At 40.8% G+C, this 23,071-nt stretch overlaps 3 protein-coding genes across 4 annotated transcripts; all 3 read left to right on the top strand.

Annotated features, from left to right (window-relative positions):
* The first annotated feature begins 2,185 nt into the window (after positions 1–2,185).
* Positions 2,186–3,576, top strand: LOC115693580 (chlorophyll a-b binding protein CP29.1, chloroplastic-like). The gene is made up of 2 exons (XM_030620592.2): positions 2,186–2,766; positions 3,067–3,576. The coding sequence occupies exons 1-2, from the start codon at positions 2,272–2,274 to the stop codon at positions 3,424–3,426; spliced, it is 855 nt and encodes a 284-aa protein (XP_030476452.1). The 5' UTR covers positions 2,186–2,271; the 3' UTR covers positions 3,427–3,576.
* A 3,062-nt stretch (positions 3,577–6,638) lies between these two features.
* Positions 6,639–7,308, top strand: LOC130138970 (RNA polymerase II C-terminal domain phosphatase-like 2). Of its 2 annotated transcripts, XM_056314767.1 has the most exons (2): positions 6,639–6,908; positions 7,126–7,308. In XM_056314767.1, the coding sequence occupies exons 1-2, from the start codon at positions 6,639–6,641 to the stop codon at positions 7,306–7,308; spliced, it is 453 nt and encodes a 150-aa protein (XP_056170742.1). The 2 variants fall into 2 exon arrangements, with proteins under 2 accessions (XP_056170742.1, XP_056170741.1); XM_056314766.1 differs by lacking the exon at positions 7,126–7,308 and having other exon boundaries at positions 6,639–7,109.
* A 65-nt stretch (positions 7,309–7,373) lies between these two features.
* LOC115693551 (uncharacterized) lies at positions 7,374–14,599 on the top strand. Its single transcript, XM_056314762.1, has 10 exons — positions 7,374–7,586; positions 8,374–8,629; positions 9,216–9,373; positions 10,816–10,886; positions 11,000–11,105; positions 11,201–11,290; positions 11,418–11,562; positions 11,711–12,081; positions 12,157–12,214; positions 13,200–14,599. Exons 1-10 carry the CDS (start codon positions 7,374–7,376, stop codon positions 14,528–14,530), a joined length of 2,799 nt encoding a protein of 932 aa, XP_056170737.1. The 3' UTR covers positions 14,531–14,599.
* The last annotated feature ends 8,472 nt before the right edge of the window (positions 14,600–23,071 follow it).

Genomic DNA, 23,071 nt, shown 5'->3' with positions numbered 1-23,071 from the left:
TCAATTATGGGCAAGCTATATTAGTTGCCATACATGTTTTTGTTTGTTAGAAGTATCTGAAAAGTTGCAAAGGTGTTTCAGGTCAATATGTCACCTAAACAAAACCCATGGCGTCCACAAAAAACAGGTCAGCTCTGGTTGTGTTCCGACATAATACGACTAAATTAAGGTTTGCAACGAGCTTTATGGGTTTCACAAGCTGTAATTAACCAGAAGACAGATGGAAATGAAACAGAATCGACGAAAGGGGTTGCTGCTCGACCCCCATAAATAGATGAATCTCTCATCAGAAGGCCATTTGATCTCCATTCTCTCTCCAACACAGCAAAAGCTAAGCTAAGAGAATGGGGGAGTTGCAGAAGCAAGTGAAGGAGAAGGCCAAGGACTTGAAGGAGAAGGCCAAGGACTTGAAGAAGCACTTGCTCAAACACGGCCGGAAGGCGATGGGCGCTTGTAAGAAAGGATGGGAGAAGCTTCGAAAGAAGATCAATGTCTGATGATCCGCACGCGGGTCGATTTGTCTCTTTGTTCCTAGAGAACACTGATTATTGACTTTTAAATTTGCAATGAGTTACTGTTTCTTTTTGTTTCATAGCAGAGGTAATTATCTAACCTTTCCATCTGTTTCGAATGATTACATGTAATCGTTATCTGAACAATGGATTGCGTTAGTCTTTTACGTGAATAAGATTGCATTTTGTTAATTGTGACTGATTTTTTTTATTTATTAAATTGTGTTTCTCTCTCTTTACGAAGTAATTTGCTTTGTGTCTCGGGGGCAACTGGCGAGTAAAAGGATAAAGATACTTCAAAAATATTGAACACCAATGGCGTGGTAGGACCGCTATATCTTATAGCAGTCCAAAATGAAATTAGATATATTATAGGAAGTACAAACATATAACGTTTGCTATTTCCAAGTAAAGATTCATTGACGCAGGAAATGCTCTTTAATTGCATGGATTTAAATACCACATGAATTCGTTATGAATTGCTCAATCGGACTAAGACGGTAAGCTTTGTAAATCCTTCGAATTAAAATTACAATTCTTTTCTGTGATCGACGGTAGGTTGCTATGGTAATTGCATTGATCAAATTTTGCTCTTCAGATCTCGCAATGCATGTTAGCTTCGTGTCTTTCATATTGAGAGACTAGGAAATTTGGGCATCTTGTGCTAAGTTGTTAAAATACAATTCCTCATTGCTCGATTTCATCTTGCGTTATGGCTCCGCATGAAAGCTGGGCTAGGTGTTCTTCCCTAGGCTCTGTTAATAGAAAAATGACCAAAGTTAGTTCTATTTTCCAAATTATTTTTATGATCATTGCATCAAAATCAATCATATGTTTGTTGACCATAAAAATAACAAATTGGTATCCCCTCATTCAAAAAATGAAATAAAAAGAAGGCTCTTCATTTTCTCCTATCGATGGACAACAATTGTATTGTTAATTAAACATCAATAGCTTCCTTTCATCTCCAAACAAACATAAGATGTTACGTATCTTAATTTTTCCTTTCCCCCCTATTTACTGTATTAATTTTTAAATCTAGTTAACAAAAAAGCTTCTTGAAACTCAACTTATCTTTTATATATAGAAGTGTACTTTCAACTTCTTTTTCATTCAAATCAATCGATTATTGTACCATTTATGAGTGTATTATATGATTTGGGATAAGATATCGGAATATCACGATTGTCAGATGGCACGATTAACCCTAACCGTGATCATATATAATCAAATTTTGATAGTAAATTTCCTATTTCAAAACAGAAATAACGGTATCGAAATAATCTGTTAATCGAAATATATGTCCCATAAAAGTTTTATTTTTGTCCGAATAGACATGGCGCGTATTCTAATTATATCCAGTGCCATCCACTCCCGATATCTCGTCCATTCCTATTGGACTGGTGGGGCCCATCGCTTTGATCAGAAGATTTTCTCCCCGCCCTCACAACCTCAGCCACATGAGATCAGATCACCATCTTTAACAAAGGTCTCTTACTCGCTCCTCTTCTTTAGTATTGCCGGGGCCCACATGCAGATAAGGAAAGATAAGCCCGAAACTCCCTCCGCCGTCAGATGGATACGCCCTCCCATCCGACGCCCCATAACCTCCGCCTTAGATTGTCAGAATTCTACCTTCGAAATCCCGAATATAACCACCAAAACAACGTAATGCGATGATCATACCACCACCGTCCGGAACCTCGCTCGCTCGGCCTCCTCGGCTTCTTCTTCTTCTACAACCACCACACAACAGCCGATGGCCGCCATGACGACCGCCGCTGCCGCGTCCTCGTTCATCGGGACCCGCCTGCCGGAGGTCCCCGGCTCCGGCCGGGTCCAGGCCCGGTTCGGGTTCCGGACCAAGAAGGCCGCCCCCAAGAAGGCGGCGAAGCGGAGCCCGGACCGGCCGCTGTGGTACCCGGGGGCGACGGCGCCGGAGTGGCTCGACGGGAGCCTGGTCGGCGACTACGGGTTCGACCCGTTCGGGCTGGGGAAGCCGGCGGAGTACCTGCAGTTCGAACTGGACTCGCTGGACCAGAACCTTGCCAAGAACGAGGCCGGCGACATCATCGGCACCCGCTTCGAGACCTCCGACGTGAAGTCGACGCCGTTCCAGCCGTACACTGAGGTGTTCGGGCTCCAGAGGTTCCGCGAGTGCGAGCTAATCCACGGCAGGTGGGCCATGCTCGCCACCCTCGGCGCCCTCACCGTCGAGTGGCTCACCGGCGTCACCTGGCAAGACGCTGGCAAGGTTATATTCCTTTTCCCTTTCTCCGTTCTTTCTGGAATCAGATGATGTAAAGAGGAAAAGAGTTCCATCCGTGCTTGATTTAATTGGCTAATCTTCTGATTTACACTGTAAAGTAAAGGCCTCTTTTAACCAATTATAAGGTTACGTAATGCGTTTAAGTGTTTGCTTGTGAATCTGCTTGATTGCTTAATCTGTGTCAGTGTAGCCTCGTGTTCGTGAGCTTTAAGACTCTAGCTCTGCATTCCCTTGCCGGTTGAGAAATCTGTAGAAGCTCATCATCTATGGCCATTTCCATATCAGGTGGAGCTTGTTGAAGGGTCATCTTACCTCGGGCAACCGCTCCCATTCTCCATCACCACGCTGATCTGGATCGAGGTCTTGGTGATCGGGTACATCGAGTTCCAGAGGAACGCCGAGCTTGACCCCGAGAAGCGGCTCTACCCGGGAGGCAAGTTCTTCGACCCGCTCGGCCTGGCCGCCGACCCCGAGAAGAAGGCCACCCTCCAGCTAGCGGAGATCAAGCACGCCCGCCTCGCCATGGTCGCGTTCCTCGGCTTTGCCGTCCAGGCCGCCGCCACCGGGAAGGGCCCCCTGAACAACTGGGCAACCCACTTGAGCGACCCCCTTCACACGACCATCATCGACACCTTCACCTCCTAGAGTCCGAGCTTCAATTTGTCCAGAATCTGTGGCAATTTGAGGATGAAATGTTTATGCTATGGTCTTTGACCCTGTAAAAAAAGAGTTCATTACCCTTTACAATGTTAAGTAGAATGTGATGTTAAATCGCTAAATCATTTCGAAGCCAAACCGGAAGAGCTCTTAAGTAATCCGATCCCATCCCATGATTCACTGGGTGGTGTGGCATCAATTTCTATTGACTCATCCTATGCAGGGAGTGTCAATGGGCAAGAACATGTTGGTTGCTAGATTGAAGAACAGGGCTGCAATGTGATTTGATCTGATGAGCAGGCCTCGCTAGCTAAATGCCACTTGCATGATAGTGTTGCAAGAATCTATAGAGTGAAAGATGAGTTCATTATTTTTATTTTTCGATCAGGAAATTATTAAGACAAACTCGCATGAGCGAGGGAGAGAATAGAAGTGATCGCTTGGGTCAAATTTTGAGACACGTAGTTAAATTGTACCTGTTAATAACCCCTCTAAGACAAAATGACTTTCCCAGATCAACTAATGGAGGATCCTAAAAATTATTGACGACTAACATAATTAAATTATATTGTGTCATTAACTTAATGGTTTCGGTTTATAAAGACTTACAAATAAATTAAGTGAGAAATAGGAGGGGGTTGCCCGATCAGCATGGTGGCAACCACCGCTGTCGGTAATATTTGACCAATGGCGACTACCCTCTACTCAACTGAGGGTAAGCACGGCCTTCGGATGAGGACCGGGCTTGCTCGAGTCACAACTTTAGTTGAGTCGATCGCCTTCCTAGGGATCGCTCCCTCACGACCCTCAACCAAGAGTCACAAACGGTGATCGACTATGGTGGCAGCCTTAACCCCGGCTGTCTCCCATCCTCGTTCTCTACTTTCTTTTCTTATTTCCCAGTTTGTGTTTTAAAAATTTTCTTTGATTTATTCAATGTTTTTTGAATTGTTACATTAAATTATATAAAGCGCATACTTTTTCTAGAATAATAAGTTATCTACATTGAGTAATGCTAATTAGCTATTTCAGTTTTTGACCAAAAAAAAAATTAGTTATTTCAGTTACCACACAATCTGAAGCGGAGATTGTCAACACGTAATGCTAAAATTGACAGGAAATCAATCCTTTAGGCCTCGGCCCCGAAAATTCTCTGTCATTGGATCAGTGACCCACAATCTTTGATCCAATAACCCAGATTGCTAAAATCTATTTCAAAAAGAGTAGAAGGGATCGTTGGGTCACTTGACCAGTGACTATTGGCGGCTGGCCTCCTCTCATTTTTAACCGGTTCTCAATCTTCACTCACATATCACTTCTAAAAGCTCTTTCTCTCTAAACCTTTCTTCTCAATTTCGTTTATTTCCTTTATTTACAAAAATTTAATCACGTTCGAAGTTTTGCAACATAGAACAACAACAACCGTGTCAGATTATCCTAATACAGTCCGAACTTTACCTTATAATTATCTTGAGACTCGTTTCGTGAGTACAGAGAAAACAATGTACACATGCTAGCTCCATCCCCGCACCCAACCAAATACTCTATGACAAGACATAACGACCTATGGTTGGGAAGAATTGCAGGGGCGGACACCGGAAGGTAGTCTCCGCCAAGACGTTTTCCCGGATCATACCCCTAACTCCAAAGAGCCCCAAGCAATTGGGGGCGAACTTCGTAGAGAAGAAGGTCCTGTGTCTGGAGGACATTTAGACTCGAGGTCGATGTCAATGATAACAGGGAAGGCCATTTGCCCCGTATATTGCAAATATTTAGTTGGCAAATCGGCAAGTGGCACAGGCCACCTGAGGAGGCACCAACGCACACATGAGGAATAGATGTCTAGGGCGGCGGGAGCTTTTCAGGTACAATGTTACATATAGGAAGTCCGCAAGGCAAGGAATCAATGGGAGCTTGCATATTATTGTGCTGCTGCCAATCAACCCTTGGACTTCGAAAATCCCCGCTTCATCCACTATGTGCAGACAACTCTCTAATATCAGTTCAAGCCCGTTTTCAGAGGAACAAAACACTAGAAACTACAAATTGTTGTACAAAGAGAAAAAGGCAATGTTGATGCATTCGCTTTAGGCTGGTAACTTTCGAGTCTCTTTGACTTTTAATTTACAGACTATTTCTACCTATCATGCACACTATGTTGTAACCGAGTATTGGGTCAATGAGAAATGAGAATTATGTCACCGAGCTCTTTAAGCAAATAATATTTCCGCATGATTCTCAAAATGTGGCTGTGGAAATAGCGAAACTTGTTTGTGAGTTTGGCATCACCGATAAGATCATCAACATCACGCACCTCTCTGATTCACTCTTTGGTCTAATAGTTAAATTCCACTTACAACTGGAATTTCTTCCACGTGTGGTGTGTGCGCCACTACATTGACTTATACGTACAAGATGGTTTTCGCCAGCTTTACGATTTCGTGTTCAACATACGTGGGCAGGTTTAATACATCAAATGCACTCAAATGAGGCATCAAGACTTGGAGGTTCAGTAAAGAAGGCAAGGAAGGCAAGCTGAAAAGTTCCTTCTCGACGTAAGTAGGAGGTGAAATTCGACGTATAAGATTTTGAAGAAGACGCATGAGGAGATGAGTGTGCCGTTGCTCTTGTCCATCACTAAGTGCTGGAGGATTACCGAAGTCTTTAAAGGACTTGTTGAAGGTCTTTAGCTATGCGACGGATGCTTCCAGCGCCGACGATTGTCCGCCAAGGAACCGAGCCCTTCCATTTTTCTACTACGGGGGGGAGAATATAAGCAAAACACTCCTCATAAAATTAATCAGTCTTTTTGTAAAGGCAAGCTTGTCGAGAATTTTGTAATTTTTATATCGCTGTACGTATTCGCCGCGCAAAAAGGCGAAATTGTCCTTATCGACGAAGGCAATTTCGTAAAATCGGTCGACACTCGCGCCCGCCGACATATAACCCACCTCCCCATCGCCCATATATATTCGTTTCAGATTTCGGAGCGAATCCCGCAGTTAGATATTAGAGAGAGAGAGAGAGTGGGAGCGGTGACGGCGACTGCGAGGACGACGTCGACGGAACCGCCACAATCCGTCGGAACCCTAGCAACGCGAGCTCGATTTCTCCGGTGCACATTGTTGCGATTTCTTCTTCCGGTTCAACGCTCCCCGGCGATTTCGGCCGGAGCGAGCGAGCGAGCGAGGGAGCTTCCTATGAGCCGTCTAGCGTTCAAGTCCGCGGTGTACCACGGCTATTTGCGCCTGGGGGAGCTGGACGCGGTCCCGGCGAACGGCGACAGCTTCCAGTTCCCCAACAACGAGATTCGGATCCACCACATCTCCCCGATCAGCGAGAGGTGCCACCCTCTCTCGATCCTCCAGACCGTGTCCTCGTTCTCGGTCCGGTGCAAGCTCGAGCCGTCCTCCGCGGTCGAGCAGGCGAATTTGATCAGCCTGCACGACTCTTGCCTCCAAGAATTCAAGGTCTCTGTTCGCGACGAATCGTCCGATTTCAATTGCTCGAAAGTCGCTCTGTGTCCTTTTAGTCTTACTGTTGAATGTCTTTCGTGTGGTACAGAGTGCTTGGTTATTATGATCAGGTCTTGCATTGTCTCTGCAGCGTGTAGTGTTTCTGTTGGTTTTAGAGAGTGTGTGAGTGAGAGGTCTGATGGATGAATCTGGTTTTGGCAGACTGCCTTAGTGTTGCTTGGCGAAGAAGAAATACACTTGGTGGCAATGCCGAGTAAGCAGAAGAAGTCCCCGTGCTTTTGGTGCTTCTCCGTTCCTTTGGGTTTCTACGACTCCTCTCTGGGATTGTTCAATCTACGGTGCCTCGCGATCGTGTTTGATCTCGACGAGACACTCATTGTTGCCAACACAATGAAGTCTTTCGAGGACAGAATTGAGGCTCTTTGACGCAGGATTGCGAGGGAGACTGATTCGGTGAGGATGTCAGGAATGTCAGCTGAACTGAAGTGGTACGTAGATGATAGAACGCTATTGAAGCAGTATGCAGACAGTGATCGCGTCATGAATAATGGAAAGATGTACGAGGTTCAGGTTGAGGAGGTCCCTCAGCTTTCAGATAGCCTTGAGAAAGTTGTTAGACCTGTAATTAGATTGCAGGAAAAGAATATCATCCTCACTCGCATCAATCCTGAGGTTAGAAGATACTTGCTGCTATTCTTGTTTAGTCTTTTACTTCTTGTTTTGTTTTTTGTGCTTTCGCATAAGCTGTCTCTAATAGATGGAACACTGGCTCTGTGGGGGATGATTACTCTTTAAATTGATGTCGTCATGCACCATAGGCATGTGTTTTGTGGCAAATCAGAACCAGGACTTTTTCTCTTGCATCAAGGATAACATAGTTAGAACTGATCAACGGGTTTGAAGCAGGAAAAAAATGACCATCGACTCATTACTTATAGAAAGAATGCTGGCTCCCCTTATTTAATTCATTTATCTACAGTAGCGGCTCGTGCAATAATGTTTTTTTTTTTAATTTGTTGGCATCTGACAAAAGTTGGGAGTTCTTGTGGGCCTTTCTAGTGAGCAAAGACATACCGAGTCCCAATGGTTATGAGCAAGGCATGTTTTATATTCAAGGGTAAACTACAATCTAGGTTGTGGCTTTCAACAGAAGTTGCTGATAAAATGTTTTTTCACATTGAGAAAGCGGTGTGCATAATGGTGGGCAAACTTCTATTGTCATCAAATTCAATTCGTCTGTCCATGATTCAGTATTGAGTTATTGCAGGCAGGTTTTGATTGAAGAGGTTCCACTTCTTGTTTCTATTTGCAATGTCTTGTTCACCCAACTAAGAAAAAATCATACTCACTAGATAATGGTTAATGATAATATTTCTAAGGTTAATGCTGAATTATACGTTTCAAGATATAGAAAGCCTCTTGTATTTTTCTTCTCAGCATCTTTATTCCCTTTATGCAGATCCGTGACACCAGTGTGCTAGTGAGATTAAGACCTGCATGGGACCACTTGAGGAGTTACTTAACAGCTAAAGGACGTAAGAGGTTTGAAGTTTATGTGTGCACAATGGCTGAAAGAGACTATGCTTTGGAGATGTGGAGGCTTCTTGACCCCGAAGCACACCTAATTAATAGAGAACAAGTCTTTAACCGTGTTGTTTGTGTCAAATCAGGCAAGTTGTCTGCTAATGTACAAATTAAGATGCTTGTAGGAGATGGTATGTGTGGAGTTTGCGAGTTGATTACTATATGATGAGTTAATAATTTGATGGTTCATCGTCGTGCAGTAATTTCTACTTTCTGTAGAACCTCACATGCTGATCTGGTTATACGTGGAGTGAACCAACAGGAGAAGGTTCGAAATGGGGAATTTGGGGAATCAACTTTGTAGAACCTCACATGCTGATCTGGTTATACGATGAGTAACCAACAGGAGGATGAATATGCTAATGGCAATGGTGTCAGTCAATGGGATGTGTTACATGTACACAGACTTACTAACACTTGTTTCAGATATTTATTGGGTTTTATGATACTACCTCCCATAGTCCCACTAACTTTAGTCCACCTGGCTTTGCAACCATAGTATTAGTTTTTCTTTCTTGTTTCATGAAATTTCATAGTTAAAAATCTTGATTAATGATTCAGGTATGCCACCTTTCGATTGCCTATCTCTTCTAACTACTAGGATGTTAATTTTATTACTTAGGCAAATTCTACTGAACAACTGTTCCTCATTTTCACATTGCTGCTCAACCGTCTTCTTGTCCGGTAGTGTCTATGCCTAATATGTATGAATGGCAGGTTCAAGGAAATCATTGCTAAATGTGTTTCGGGATGGTAATTGCCATCCCAAGATGGCAATGGTGATTGATGACCACTCAAAGGTTTGGGAAGACAGGGATCAACCACGAGTGCATGTAGTTCCTCCATTTGCTCCATATTATGCTCCTCAGGCAGAGGTATGAGATCATGAATTCATTATGTCTTTTCCGGGTAGTCCTTTTGTTATTCTTGTGAAAGAAAATTCCACTGAGCTTATTTTTGTGCCTAAATGTCATTATGTCAGTCGGGCTGATTTGCATGAGAAATGGGAAGACAGTCACTCAAACAATTAAGGGTTATTATTTTATAAAAACTTCTAGATCTTGTTTGGTACTGTGATTCTAGCTAAGAAACGGGAATGAAATTGACATTGCCAAAAAGGTAACATCATAGATAGTCCATTAAATAGGGCTCGCATTTGGCAATAGAACGGTAAATTGTTTGTATGTTTGCAATAGTCTGAAACCATAAAATTCAAACAGTAGGAAGGAATACTCATATACGTAACTTTCGCCAAATGCAGTAATATTCGCATTGTTTACCATTTTAATTATTTTATTTCTATTTTTTGAAAATTTTGGATTTTTTTAATTATTTTTAATTTTATTTTTTCCTTTTCTCTCCTCCTTCCTCCGTCGCGACTGGCCGGCAACGGCCATAGGCGAGCTTGAGCTCGCCGGCGTCGGGCAAGCCACAACCTTGCCGGCCTTGGCCGAGCCTCGAGCTTGCTGGCCTCAGCGGAGCTCGGGCTCGCCTGGATCTGAGCCGCGAGCTTGCCGGTCTCGGCCGAGCTCGGGCTCGCCTGGATCTGGTGAGCCGCGAGCTTTCCGGTCCAAGCCCGGGCTCGCCTGGATCTGGCAAGCCGCGAGCTCGCCGGCCTCGGCCGAGCTCGGGCTTGCCTGGATCGGCCGAGCCTTGAGCTTGCCGGCCTAGGTCTTGGCCGGTCGCTGACCTGCCGGCATTCGCCGAGCACCGGTGGAGGAAGGAGGAGGAAGGAAAAGAAAGAAAAGGGAAAAGAAAAAAAGAGAAAGAAAGAAGAAAAAAGAAAAGAAAAGAAAAAGAAAGAAAAAAAGAAAAGAGAAGAAAATATTAAAAATAATAACAAAATTCGATTTTTTTAAAATAATTAAAAATTCGATTTTTTAAAAATAATTAAAAATTCGATTTTTAAAAAAAAATATTTTATAAGAATAATTTCATTAATCCAGAAAAAAAGACAGAAAATAAAAAATAAAATATTAAAAAAGTCAAGATCAGCAATTTTGGAAAGTGTTTTCACTTTCTTAGATTGGGGAATTCACTTTCCTAATTTTATACATGAATTTTTCCTTGACCGGAAAGTGTTTTTGGGTTGACTATCATTTCGGCGAACCAAACAGGTGAAAGTCCGGAAAATAAATTCCCAGAAAACACTTTCCCTCAAACAAACACACTCTTATCTTATATCCATTTTTCATTTTTTTTGATTTGTTGTGGCTTTTCTGGGCATGTTGTTGAGGTTTCATTTATGAAATGGGTTTTCCTATGAATAATATAGATGAAAGTATGAATACACATTTTCTTTTGGGGTATTTCTCAGACTGCAAATGCTATTCCAGTCCTTTGTGTGGCAAGAAATGTAGCATGCAATGTCAGGGGTTACTTTTTCAAGTAAGTATCTAGGTTTCAGTTAAAGTTTATAAAGCCATATACAATGAAAGATTGGATTCGAGTGCATTCTGATCTCTATATCGTCTGATTGAGATGTAATATTTCTCATCCAGGGAGTTTGATGAAAACCTATTAAGCAAAACCTTTGAAGTATTTTATGAATATGAGGTGGTTACTTTACCCCATTCCCCTGATGTGAGCAATTACTTGATGTCAGAGGTATTTGAACTGACGTATTCAATATGCAGTCATTAGAGAAATCTGAAGGCTTGTTAAAGTGCTCATCTATGGTTATCATCTGTCCTTAATGTCAGGACTTTGGTTTTGCTCCAAATGGCCCTGAAAATACTCCACTTGCTGATGGAATGCATGGTGCAGAAATCGATAAAAGACTTAATTTTCCGGTAACCTTTGATATAGGCTCTGGTCACTTTTCTACAAATACATTCATTCGAATCAGGAATTCTGGGGTCCTGATTTTACCATGAATGTGTCCAAATTACTTTTTTTTTCATTTGTTTTCTTTTTTAGGGTAAAAAGCATGCTGTTGATGTGGCTAATAGTATCCCTGTAAAAGAAACTTCTGATGTAAAATCCGGAACATCCCAGCCAACCATCACAATAATTCCATACGCTGTTGGTCCCAATGCTTCAAGAACACTTATGCCATCTCAGAGTATGATTCTCCACTGTTAGGAACATGCGTGTCTCCTAGAGTTTGTACCCGATATGGGGTTATAAGCATGCAATCTTGATATGGGCTTATAAGCATGCAATATTCGGATACGTTACAGATTTTTGTTTTTTTTTTTTTTTGTTTGTAGAACCTGGTTTGCTTGATAATACTGCCAGACAAGATTTCAGCTTTTCGGATCAGGAACATGACATGAAAAGGAGGATTCTTACTATGAAGCATGGTCCTGACTCGAAGAATCAGGGCTCTGGTGAGCCTCCTCTCCTATCTAAACCACCAGTGCAGTTATCTACTGCCAATATCCAACCACTAGGAGAATGTCCTACGGAAGAAGACTCAAACGAAGGACATATAAATTCTGGAAGTTCTGGCTTTTCTCAAGAAGCTGATTCAAAGAAGTTCGATGAGCAGAGAGCTCATCAAAATCAGCTCGGTCAAAAACTTTCAAGTTTTAGTACCTCTTGTTTCCTCTCTAACTCATCTCAAGTGAAGGCAGAAGAGGTTTGCTTGTAACTTATATCTAATGTTTAGTTTACAAGTTACTTCTAGTTTTGATCTTAGTTCCCTTTTCACCAGGTGGGGTCTGGACATGATAAAAAAGAAGCAACGTTTTCTTCTGGAAGCCGGCAATCTGGTATGGATTTTTCTTTTTCCTTTTCACTTAGTAATACGTCTAACTACCTCGGGGTTCACCTCGGAGGGTCGTGACAGCTTCGTGACTCCACTGGGGACCGGTTAAAATCTATAGAAAACTTAGTTCTGATTTTCTCTTTTTGAAACATTTTTGTGATATCTCATCATTGCTTGTGAAATTCCAGGTACGCTCCTCTGCCGTTTGAGTGTTCTTACAAGTTGGATTTATAGGGGAAGGAGTGTTTACTAACCTTTGTTTTGTAGGGAGGTGTATGGATGAATGTTTTAATTCCGAAAAGTTCTTTTAAGCGGTGTACGCATGATATATCATGTCGTGCATGCTTTATATGCTTTAGCACTACGTTTTTACACACACCTCCCGTGATCCAAAACCTCGGGTTAACACTCTAAGAAGCCAAATAGGAGTAAAAAAAATCACCACAAATGCAATCACTTGAGTTCATATAACTTTTCAATCGATCACTTGAGTGTCATAAATTTTTAAAATTGTTCACAACAAGTGTCATGACATTTTGGATTTTGACACTTGGATGAACGTTTTTTAAAAGTTAGTGAACGTCTTTTAAGAGTCACGGCACTCGAGTGATTGAAAAAAATTTTATGGCACTCGAGTGAACGTCATACAAAAGTTATCATGCTTGTGGCGTCTTTATCCCAAAAAGGATGATGTTGAGAAGGCTGAGCCCGGCTGCAAGTAGTATCTGGTAGTGAATCGGCTCAGCCTCACTCATATCACTGGACTCATTTTTTCCGTTCGAATGGGAGCCTCGAGTACCCTAATATATCTCACCCAGTAGGCGTCGGACCTCACAAGTTATGCGCATGTCTCTATATTTTCGCTAACCTTTATCCTCTCTATGAGTTTTCATTACTCTTTATCTCTTTTTATTTGTTTACGTTGTCATAATTTATATTCCTACTCCAAATAATTTGTAATAATCAATCAAACATCCTTCTTGATTTAGGTACAAAGCAGAGGTCCGACATCCAAATCATTCTTACTCCCAATAGCATACTCTTGAAATGGTGGAAGAGACTAGATCAGAGTGGCCGCAATTACACTGATTCAAAAATTGGAAAACTTGGGTCCTTGCTTCAAGTCGTGACCCACATCAATCTAGTCCAAGCATTGGCTCACTTTTGGAATCCCGTGACGTCTACGTTCACGTTCGGTAAACATGAATTGGTCCCAACTATAGAGGAATATAACGTTGCCATAGGAGTTACCCCGATCACTAAACTTTTTAGGCCTCCCATTGGTTTAGAGCCTGCAGTTGTCTTAGCTGAATTTTTGGAACGTAAAATCAATGAGATAGAGAAGGTTTTGGAAGCTCATAACAATAGTTGTCCGCTCTCCTTTTTAGTCAAACATTATGCATATCCGACGAAGCAATCAATGTGTCACTCCTCTAGGGTGTTTCTTTTAGCATTTTTTGGTTTCGTAGTTTTTCCTCATACTAGGGATGCAATGAATCCATTAGTTGCACATCTAGTTAGGCAAGTATGTTGCGGAATGAATTTCTCCAACATGATTTTGGCCGAAACTTTCTTATCTCTCACACGATTTAAAAAGAATAAAGAAGGAAGCTTGCATGTACCAGCTGCACTTTTGGAAATATGGTTTCTTTCTCACATCAAAAAATTTTGTATCAACATGGGCCTACATGAGATTGGTGACCACACTTCTCCAATTGAAATGTTTTTGCAAAACACGAAAGTTTTTTCAAGAAGAACTCTATCCAAATGGATAAATTTTTTGAAAAACATCACTCCCAGACAATTTTTATGGCACGTTAGGTGGCCTAGATTACATATTGCGCGTCTTACCCACCAATCGGGTAATCCGATCCCCTTAGTGGGATTCACAGGGTGTACATCCTATTATCCCCTTAGGGTTATTCGACAGTACGGCGCTATTCAGGAGATCCCACCTCCCCTAAGGTCGGACCTTTTCCAATTGGACATCACCCAAAAGGATCTTAGTGAATCTCAGTCACACGTCTACCAAAAGAAAGTGGATTACATCGAATGTGCATGGCACGACTGTCACCCGCAAAAGATTACCTATGCTGGAGAGTTGGAAGGGCAAATGAAGGAACACCATGCATCCCTAGAGTACATCAATCGCCTGGTTGATTCTGAATTCTTGCCTTTCGTACCAGAGAAACCGATGAAGCTTACTCATAATGCTCTCCAAGCACAGATTGAGCAGCTCAAGCGGGACAGAGATGAGGCGCAAGCTAAAGTCTCTTATCTGGCCTTGCAGAATAAGCGGCTACGACATATCTGTGAATAGCCTGATTGTATCTAATCTAAGTTCATATTAAAATACTCCAAATTCAATCAAGAGGATTATTTTTTATAATTCATATGGGTTTTAAATTGATTGTCATCGATTTTCCTTTCCAAGATGGGGATGATTGTGCAAAAAGTCATAAAACTATTGTATGAAAGCCAATTCACTATTAAGCCTTTCAATTGTGTCAATTTAGTCATTAACCTTTTGGGGATTTGCTAATATTTCTTCGTGTCAATTTAGTTTTAAACCTTTATAAGATTTGTCAATTTGATTCTAAATTTATTATTTGGTTATTTAGTTGGAATGACTATATTGGCAAATCGTCAAAATTATGTGAACAAAATTGGCAAGTAGTCAAAAGGTTTGGGACTAAATTGGTAAATCATCAAAATGTTTGGGATTATATTGGCACAATTGAAAATTTTAGGATTAGATTGGCCTCCATCCAATAAGTTTAAGACTTTTTGCACAATTTTCCCTTCAAAGGTGCTTTCTTTTATAATGAAATCATGTCAAATAATTCATAAAGTCCCAAACGCCGAATCATGGTGGTAATTACATGAATATACATAGAGTATTTTACGGTCACGAGTGCTTTTAACTCTACTGATATGGATTTAATACGGTAGTATGGCAAATGGATAAGAGCTCATAAAGAGTGATGCCTTATGTGTCATTTCCTTTCTCGGTCCACATTCTCTCTCTTTAAGTGTCACAAAACCTGATGTATCACCTAAGAATACCATATGTCTTATTCTTATAGTTAAATTTACTTTATGTGTAACAAGACATATCTTAAGGCTAATAACTAAATGCTCCTAGCATTTACTCGAGGTTTACACAATACCTTGAGATTTTCATTGAATATATGTATTCAACATTTTAAACTGTTTCCTTTTTGGTCAAAAACTTAACCGCTATACGCTTAGACCCTTAAGATCTCTATTGTTAGAGTTATTGTTACAATACAACTATATGGTCTATCAACAAAGTCAAATACAGTTAACTCCCTAATGAGGTTGCAGAGCTAAATAGCCTGAGTAGTGGTCGTGAAGAATGCTACAAACTCTATTTGCATGATAGAAGATGATATAGATTTCTATTTCTTGCTTTTCTATTATACTAACATAAAGATCTAAATCGGAATACCTCACTAGTTGTAGGTTTTGAACATGTCTGTAAATCAGCATATAGTCTTTTATCCTATTTAAGTACCTCAAAATTGTTTTGCAACAATCCAGTGATCGTGTCCTGGATTTGGCTGATATCTACTTAGAATTTATGTTGCAAAAGCAATGTCTTGTCTAGTGCAAACTTGAATGTACATGATATTTTCAAGTGCATTAACATAAAATACATCATTCATTTGGGTTTTCTCAATATTTGAACGAGGACAACAAACTTAGTTTATCACTCTTAATGACAAAAGCAATTCTTACTAAGGGTGCGTTTTGGAGGGGCTTTGCCCAGTGCCCCTTAGGCTAAAATATAGGAGTTTTGGAAAAAATATTACTGCTTGAGTAATACAAAGTTTTTTACAGAAATGGAAGAGTACAAGGTATCTAGAAGTAGATTGGGGGATTCTGTGTATGTTTGGCTTTTCTCATTCTCGGACTTTGATTGCGTCTTGATCTAGGTTTTTTGTTCATGTCGTAAGCATGAGTTGTATCCAATAAAAAACGCCCTCGTTGTCATGTTTGTTGCTCGAGGTCCATCCTTTGGTTCTTGCGTTGTTTGGTTAAGCTTTTGGTAAAATATCATAATTTGGTCTTGGAAAAGAGCAGTTTCATGAGACATGTTGACCGAGAGATTCTACGACTTTAACGCTTATTAGCTTTTCTAGTGAGAATAATTTTTATGGGATTTCTATTGAACTTGGTGGATTCAAGATAGGTGTGGTTAAGAGCTATTCTCAGAGCATTGCATTCAAGTTCATGAACAATGGAGTTTTGGTGTGTTGACTCCAAATTGATGAAAATTTTGTTGCTTTAATTGACCAAAACTCTTGTCATACGTTTGAGTTGGATCAAAACCTGTTTTCAAGGTTGAACAACACAGATGATAATCCAGTAGGGAGAAACTTGCTTAGTTCGTTTGGAACTCTATTAGGTTAGATAGTTCGTTAGGAATAGCTTCTTTTTATTACAAACAGGAATTCAAATTCAGCAATAGTCGTCGAAGGCTTTCTTTGTAATTCTGAGGAGTTGTTAATAGTTTCTAGGTTTTAATTGTTCGAGTGATCTTTGATTAACATTATTTTGTAATTTACTATATTTAAATGGCTTGTTTCTATTTACAATTCACATCATTATTCTTCCATTGTTGGTAAAGTTGAGTGGCTTCTGGTCTGTCTTAATTTTCTGTCAAAATCTGCACATGGGAAGATTATGGGTTTATGGATGTGGGCCGCCCATGTTGGACTAACCCAGCCCATAAATCAAATGGCAGTTACTTAAGAATTCAAAAACAAAAGATAAAAGATTGTAATAAAAAAGGAGATAGTGGTTATAAAAAAGAAAAGAACGATTAATAGAGAATTACGTTCTCTTCTTCGTTACTTCTTCTTTCTTAAGCGACGAGAAAGAAAACGCCGTACAGTGACTCCCATAAAAAGGAAGAACTCTCTCTTAAGGCTGCTGTGAGAGAGCATCTAATCTGTAGACATCAAGGTATGTTCGTAATTGTAATATACCAGTTTTGATCAGTGATAGAACATCTTTCTTGGGCATGTATTTCATGAGGAATATGTTTCTCGTGTATAGAATTCAAAATTTGTTTTCCTTGAATTTCTGACATTGGTATCGCAGTCGTGGTTGATATACTGTTAATTGAATTGTTCTTCAAACACGGATTAATCTGTGGACATCGAGGTATGTTCGTAATTGTAATATACCAGTTTTGATCAGTGATAGAACATTTTTCTTGGCCATGTATTTCATGAGGAATATGTTTCTCGTGTCTAGAATTCGAAATTTGTTTTCCTTGAATTTCTAACATTGGTATCGAAGCCGTGGTTGATATACTATTAATTGAATTGTTCTTTAGACACGGATTTGTCGGAAAATGAGAACTGGCTCCGATGGTCGCTCGGGTATGAAAACGCCACTCGATCGTACTTTTCGGGACGGCTTCTCGGAGTTCCGTCCATCAAAAATAAATTTTGATTATACAAGGTGGTAGGTCTCGTCGAGACAAGAAAAATGGTGGGTGGCACGTCTCCGGGGGAGGCCGCATGCGCCCCCACACGTGGCTGCAAGGGGCGGCCTCATGCGCCGGGGCGTGTGCAGCACGTGCCTGTTGCCCTCTCCATGGAATTACTATTCTATCCACATTGCCGAATTACGATTCTACCCTTTCGCTAGTTGACCAACTCGACCCAATTGACCGACCCGACTCGTTGACCGTTAATCGACCCAGTTGACCATTGACAGATCTGTGACCAACAAAAAAAATGTTTGGGCATGATTGATGTCGTTGTGTTTATATTGTAATTATATAAACCGTGGTATAATTTCTTAATATTATTGACCTCGATGGGAGAAGATCCCGAGACTTATGCATGTCGATGTCTTCAATGTTCCCAATATTTTTGTTGTATCATGGATTATGAGTAATCCTTTATTCTGAATTCGTTGCAGAAACAATGGTAACTATCATACGCCGTCCTAGAATACGAAGGATGTGAGAACAAAGAATGAATCTTCTAAGATTAAGAGAAGAATTGGACAACTATTGATGGGAAGGCAACGTTAACATGTTAGAGCATGTTACGAAGGTCAATGAAATGATCCAAAATATAATTTGAGAGGGTTTTTTTTAGGGTTAATACCACGAAAAACCCTAAACTGGTACACTTGTGACACATTTATCCCAAACTATTTTTTTGATCATAAAAAATCCCAAACTGGTACACCTGTGACAATTTTACCCTGAACTATTTTTTTGACTACTAAAAACCTCAAACTGGTACACCTGTGATAATTTTACCCTGAACTTACCACAAAAAACTCCAAACTGGTACATATGTAACAATTTTACCATGAATTAAAATTTTAATATTATTTTTTTTTTTTTTTCGAATTTTTATTTATTTTTTATTCGTTTCTTTTTCTTTTTTTTTTCATCTTCAGACCCTGGCCGGTCGCCGGTCCGGCGACCGGCCAGAGGCGGAAGCCGACGAGGGCCGCCTTCGCCGGCGTCGAGCGAGGGCCGCCCTCGCCTGCGTCGAGCGAGGGCCGTCCTCCCCGCCCAGGCAAGGGCGACCCTCGCCCGACGCAGCGAGGGCGCCCGCCCGCCAGCGAGGGTCGCCCGACGCAGCGAGGGTCGCCCTCGCCCGGAGGGTCCGGGCGAGGGCGACCCTCGCGCGTCGAGCGAGGCCGTCCTCGCCGCCCGGCAAGGGCGACCCTGCGACGCAGCGAGGGTCGCCGCGCCCCGCCCGGATCGGCGAGGGCGACTCGCTCCGCTCGGCGAGGGCCGCCTCGCCTACATCGGCGAGGCCGCCCCTCGCCGGCGAGGGTCGCCTTGCCGGGCGAGAGGACGGCCCTCGCCCGACGCAGCGAGGGCCGCTTGACGCCGGCGAGGGCGGCCCTCTCCCGATACCGGCGAGGGTCGCCCTCGCCGGATCCGGTGAAGGCGGCCCTCGCCCGATACTGGCGAGGATCGCCCGACGCCGGCGAGGACGGCCCTCGCCCGATACTGGCGAGGATCGCCCGACGCCGGCGAGGACGGCCCTCGCCGGCTTCCGCCTCTGGCCGGTCGCCGGACCGGCGACCGGCGAGGTTGAAGGTGAAGGAAAAAAAAAGAAAAGAAAAAACAAAAATTCAAAAAAATAAAAAAATAATATTAAAAATTAGTTCGGGGTAAAATTGTCACATGTGTACCAGTTTAGGGTTTTTTGTGGTATGTTTAGGGTAAAATTGTTACAGGTGTACCAGTTTAGGGTTTTTTATGGTCAAAAAAATAGTTTTGGGTAAATGTGTCACAAGTGTACCAGTTTAAGGTTTTTCGTGGTATTAACCCTTTTTTATGAGAAATCCTAATAGGGTCATTGCCTTGAGAAACACCCTTCTTGAACTATGGCAAGCCATTGTTGATAAACTTTGGAATCCCGACCAGCATCCAGAGCATAAGATACTTGTGGAAGCTTTATGAGAAAGTATATAAAGATTGGGCAACGAAGACATCAGCTCTTGGGATGAATAGGACCTGGTACAAATTTGAGAGATTTGCAAAAATCTTCTCTTGGTTACCAAACACCACTGTTGAGCTTTCTGAGGAATTTTACGAGTCTATTCCTATTTTTATGAAGATTAAGAAAAATTGATATTATTTCTTTGGGATCTATTGTCATTAGTGAACTTTTCTATGTTAATATTTTCTTTCTTGTTAGACTTATGCGTTGTTTATGGAATATTTAGTATTGAATATTCATTGATGTTGTTTTTATATTGATATTCCCTTATGCATGCTATATGTGAGTGGAAAGTTCTGAAAAGTTTGAGTAGCTTAAAAGAACTTAATTTTACATAAATATTTATATTAATGATAATTTCAAATTAGAATTCTTAGATGATGACTGGGAACATAGTGATATTTATTAGTATAATAGGTTTGTGTAAAATAGATGCATAAATGTTAGGCATTAATAATTCGTGCATATATGTATGAAATGTTCAAATACAATAGTTTCAACATCCAAGAATATAGTGGCTGAGCTGAACAAAGTAGAGAAATTGAATGGCGATGATTATGAGATCTAAAATATGAAAATCCAGTACGTGCTAGATGAGCAAGAAGCACTCAAAACTCTTAACCAAGTTATGGAAGAACCGGAAAATGACAATATTGCTCAACACAAAAGAGATAAGGATGCATTTGCCACGTGAAAGAAAAAGCACTCTATAGCTCGCATTACGTTGCTGAGCAACATGAAGAATGATATGATGCGGGAGTTTAAGCGTTTTGGCAATGCCAAAAATATGTGGGCAGCATTGGCAATTACGTTTGGTCAAACATCAGTTACTAAACCGAGACAGCTGACCATAAGGTTTGACTCTTATAAGATTCCTCATGGACAAACCATGAAATAACATTTGTGGCGTATGTCAAACGAGATTAGTGAATTGAAGGATGCTGGCCACATATTAACTGACGAGCAGCAAGTGCAAGCAGTAATCCGTTCTTTGCCTCAAAGCTAGGAGCATACGAAGGTCGACCTAACTCACAATGAAATTATAAAGACTTTTTAGGATGCTATGTACCATCTTGAATTGGAAGAGCAATGCCTTCAGGCAGCTAAATCAGAATCCGACATTTATATTTTTGGTTCTAGCCCACTAGGGACTTCAGGCTCCAAGCGTAAGCATTATGGTGGGTTCAAGAAGTGGAAGGAAAGAAATCAAGGTTTAACCAATAAAGGAAAGCGTCATTTCAGAAAGACTCAAAAGTGAAATGTTTTGACCATGGCAAAAAGGGTCACTTTGCTCGCGACTGTGATATGGCAAAGAAAGTAGAAATCCTTAGTATACTTGAGAGTGTTACTTATGTATCAAGTTTTATTTTTCTAACTGAATTTCATCCTTTATGGACTCTAGACTCAGGGGCCACAGACCATGTAGCGAAGGACAGAGATACCTTCGTAGAGTTCCGACAAGTTCCTTAAGGAGCAAAGTGGATATATGTGGAGAACAATTTCAGAACAAAAGTTAAAGAGATTAGCACCTGCCAATTGAACATGCGTGATGGTCGCACCTTGTTCCTATGTGATGTGTTATATACTCCAGAAATTCGACGAAATTTAGTATCTGTGCTAGTTTTGATTAAGCTTGGTTTTAATTTGAACTTTCATAGTAATGGTGTTGACTTGTATTTGGGAATGAGTTGTTATGGTTATGGATATTTTGTAGTTGGTTTCATTGTATTGAATATCGATTGTAATGATGTTAATGTTTGTTACTCCTTATTTACATTTTCCAACTCTTATGAGAATGATGTGAATGTATGGCACGCTAGACTTGATCATATTAACCAACAATGAATGAATAGATTAGCCAAATAGGGCTTATTGGGCAATACTGAAAAAGTTGATTTGCCTGTTTACGAGCATTGTCTGGCGGGAGAAATAACTCAGAAACCATTTGGAAAAGGAACAAGAGCTGAGTTTCCTTTGCAATTGATCCATTCAGACATATGTAGTCCAATGAATGTAAGAGCGAGGCATGGAGCTGTCTATTTCATCACGTTTATAGATGATTATACTCGATTTGGACATGTCTATGTGATTTCTCACAAATTTGAGGCAATAAGTTGCTTTAAGAAATTTATGAGAAAATCGATTGAACAAGAAAATAAAAGTATCAAGATTCGATCAAGGTCGAGAATATTTATCTGATGAGTTCAGAAATTTATATGATGAAAAAGGAATAGATAGACATTTGTCTATTCCATATACTCCTCAACAAAATAGTGTTACAGAGAGGAGAAATAGAACCCTACAAAAAATGGTTAGATCTATGATGGCACAAGCTAACTTATCAATCACCTTTTGGGATGATGCTTTGTTAACTGCTGCCTATATACTTAACCGTGTGCCTTCTAAATCAGTTACTTCTACTCTATATGAGTTATGGACAGATAGAAAACCCGATTTAAGTTTTCTTAAACCTTGGGGTTGTGCTACCTATATTCACGAATCCTCTTACAAATACGGGAAATTGGGTCCAAGAGGCAAAAAGAGTATTTTCTTAAGATACTCAGAGCACTCAAAAGGATATGTGTTTATAGGTGAGCAAAAAAATGGAAGTGTAACTGAATTTGAATCACGAGATCTCACATCCTTAGAGAAGAAATTTCCTAAAGAGGGCGAAATAGGCGATGGCTACTCTCTATTTGAAACATTGGATCGTGATAATGAAATTAAAGGAGTTCATCCAAGTGAAAGCAATGTGAGAAATGGGGAATTAAATTCGAACCAGTCTCAATTACAACCATATGATGAGATGATATCGTCATTATCTAATCCAAGTGGGAGTGTAATGGAGCATGATGTACCAAAAATACAATCTCCCATATGGCGAACAAGTCGCAAAGCATTCGTCGTCGACATTTTGACATTGAAGGGGAAGCTTTTATGATCGCTCCACAAGAAGAGAATGAGCTGAGGAATGCAAAAAAGGCTTTAACATTCCCTAATAAGGAAAAGTGGATACAAGTAATGGAAGAGGAAATGGAGTCAATGAAATCCAACCGAGTTTGGGAATCGGTTGATCTCCCAAAAAGACACAAAGCTATTGGGAACAAGTGGGTTCTCCAAATAAAGCATAAAGATGATGGCTCAATTGAAAGGTATAAGGCTCACTTTATGGCAAAAGGGTATAATTAAAAGGAAGGAATTGATTGTGAAGAAACATTTTCTCCTCTAGTGAGATTTATCTCAATTCGCCTTATTCTAGCAATAGTGGCAAGTATGAATCTTGTATTACATCAAATGAATATAAATATTGCTTTTCTCATTGGAAAATAAAAGAAGAAATTTATGTG

Source organism: Syzygium oleosum, unplaced genomic scaffold (assembly GCF_021117445.2).
Source record: "Syzygium oleosum isolate NSW1041296 unplaced genomic scaffold, Sole_v2.1 Sole_v2.09, whole genome shotgun sequence".
NCBI lineage: Eukaryota > Viridiplantae > Streptophyta > Magnoliopsida > Myrtales > Myrtaceae > Syzygium > Syzygium oleosum.
The sequence above is the reverse complement of the archived record's forward strand: the minus strand, read 5'-3'. Positions and strand labels throughout refer to the sequence as shown.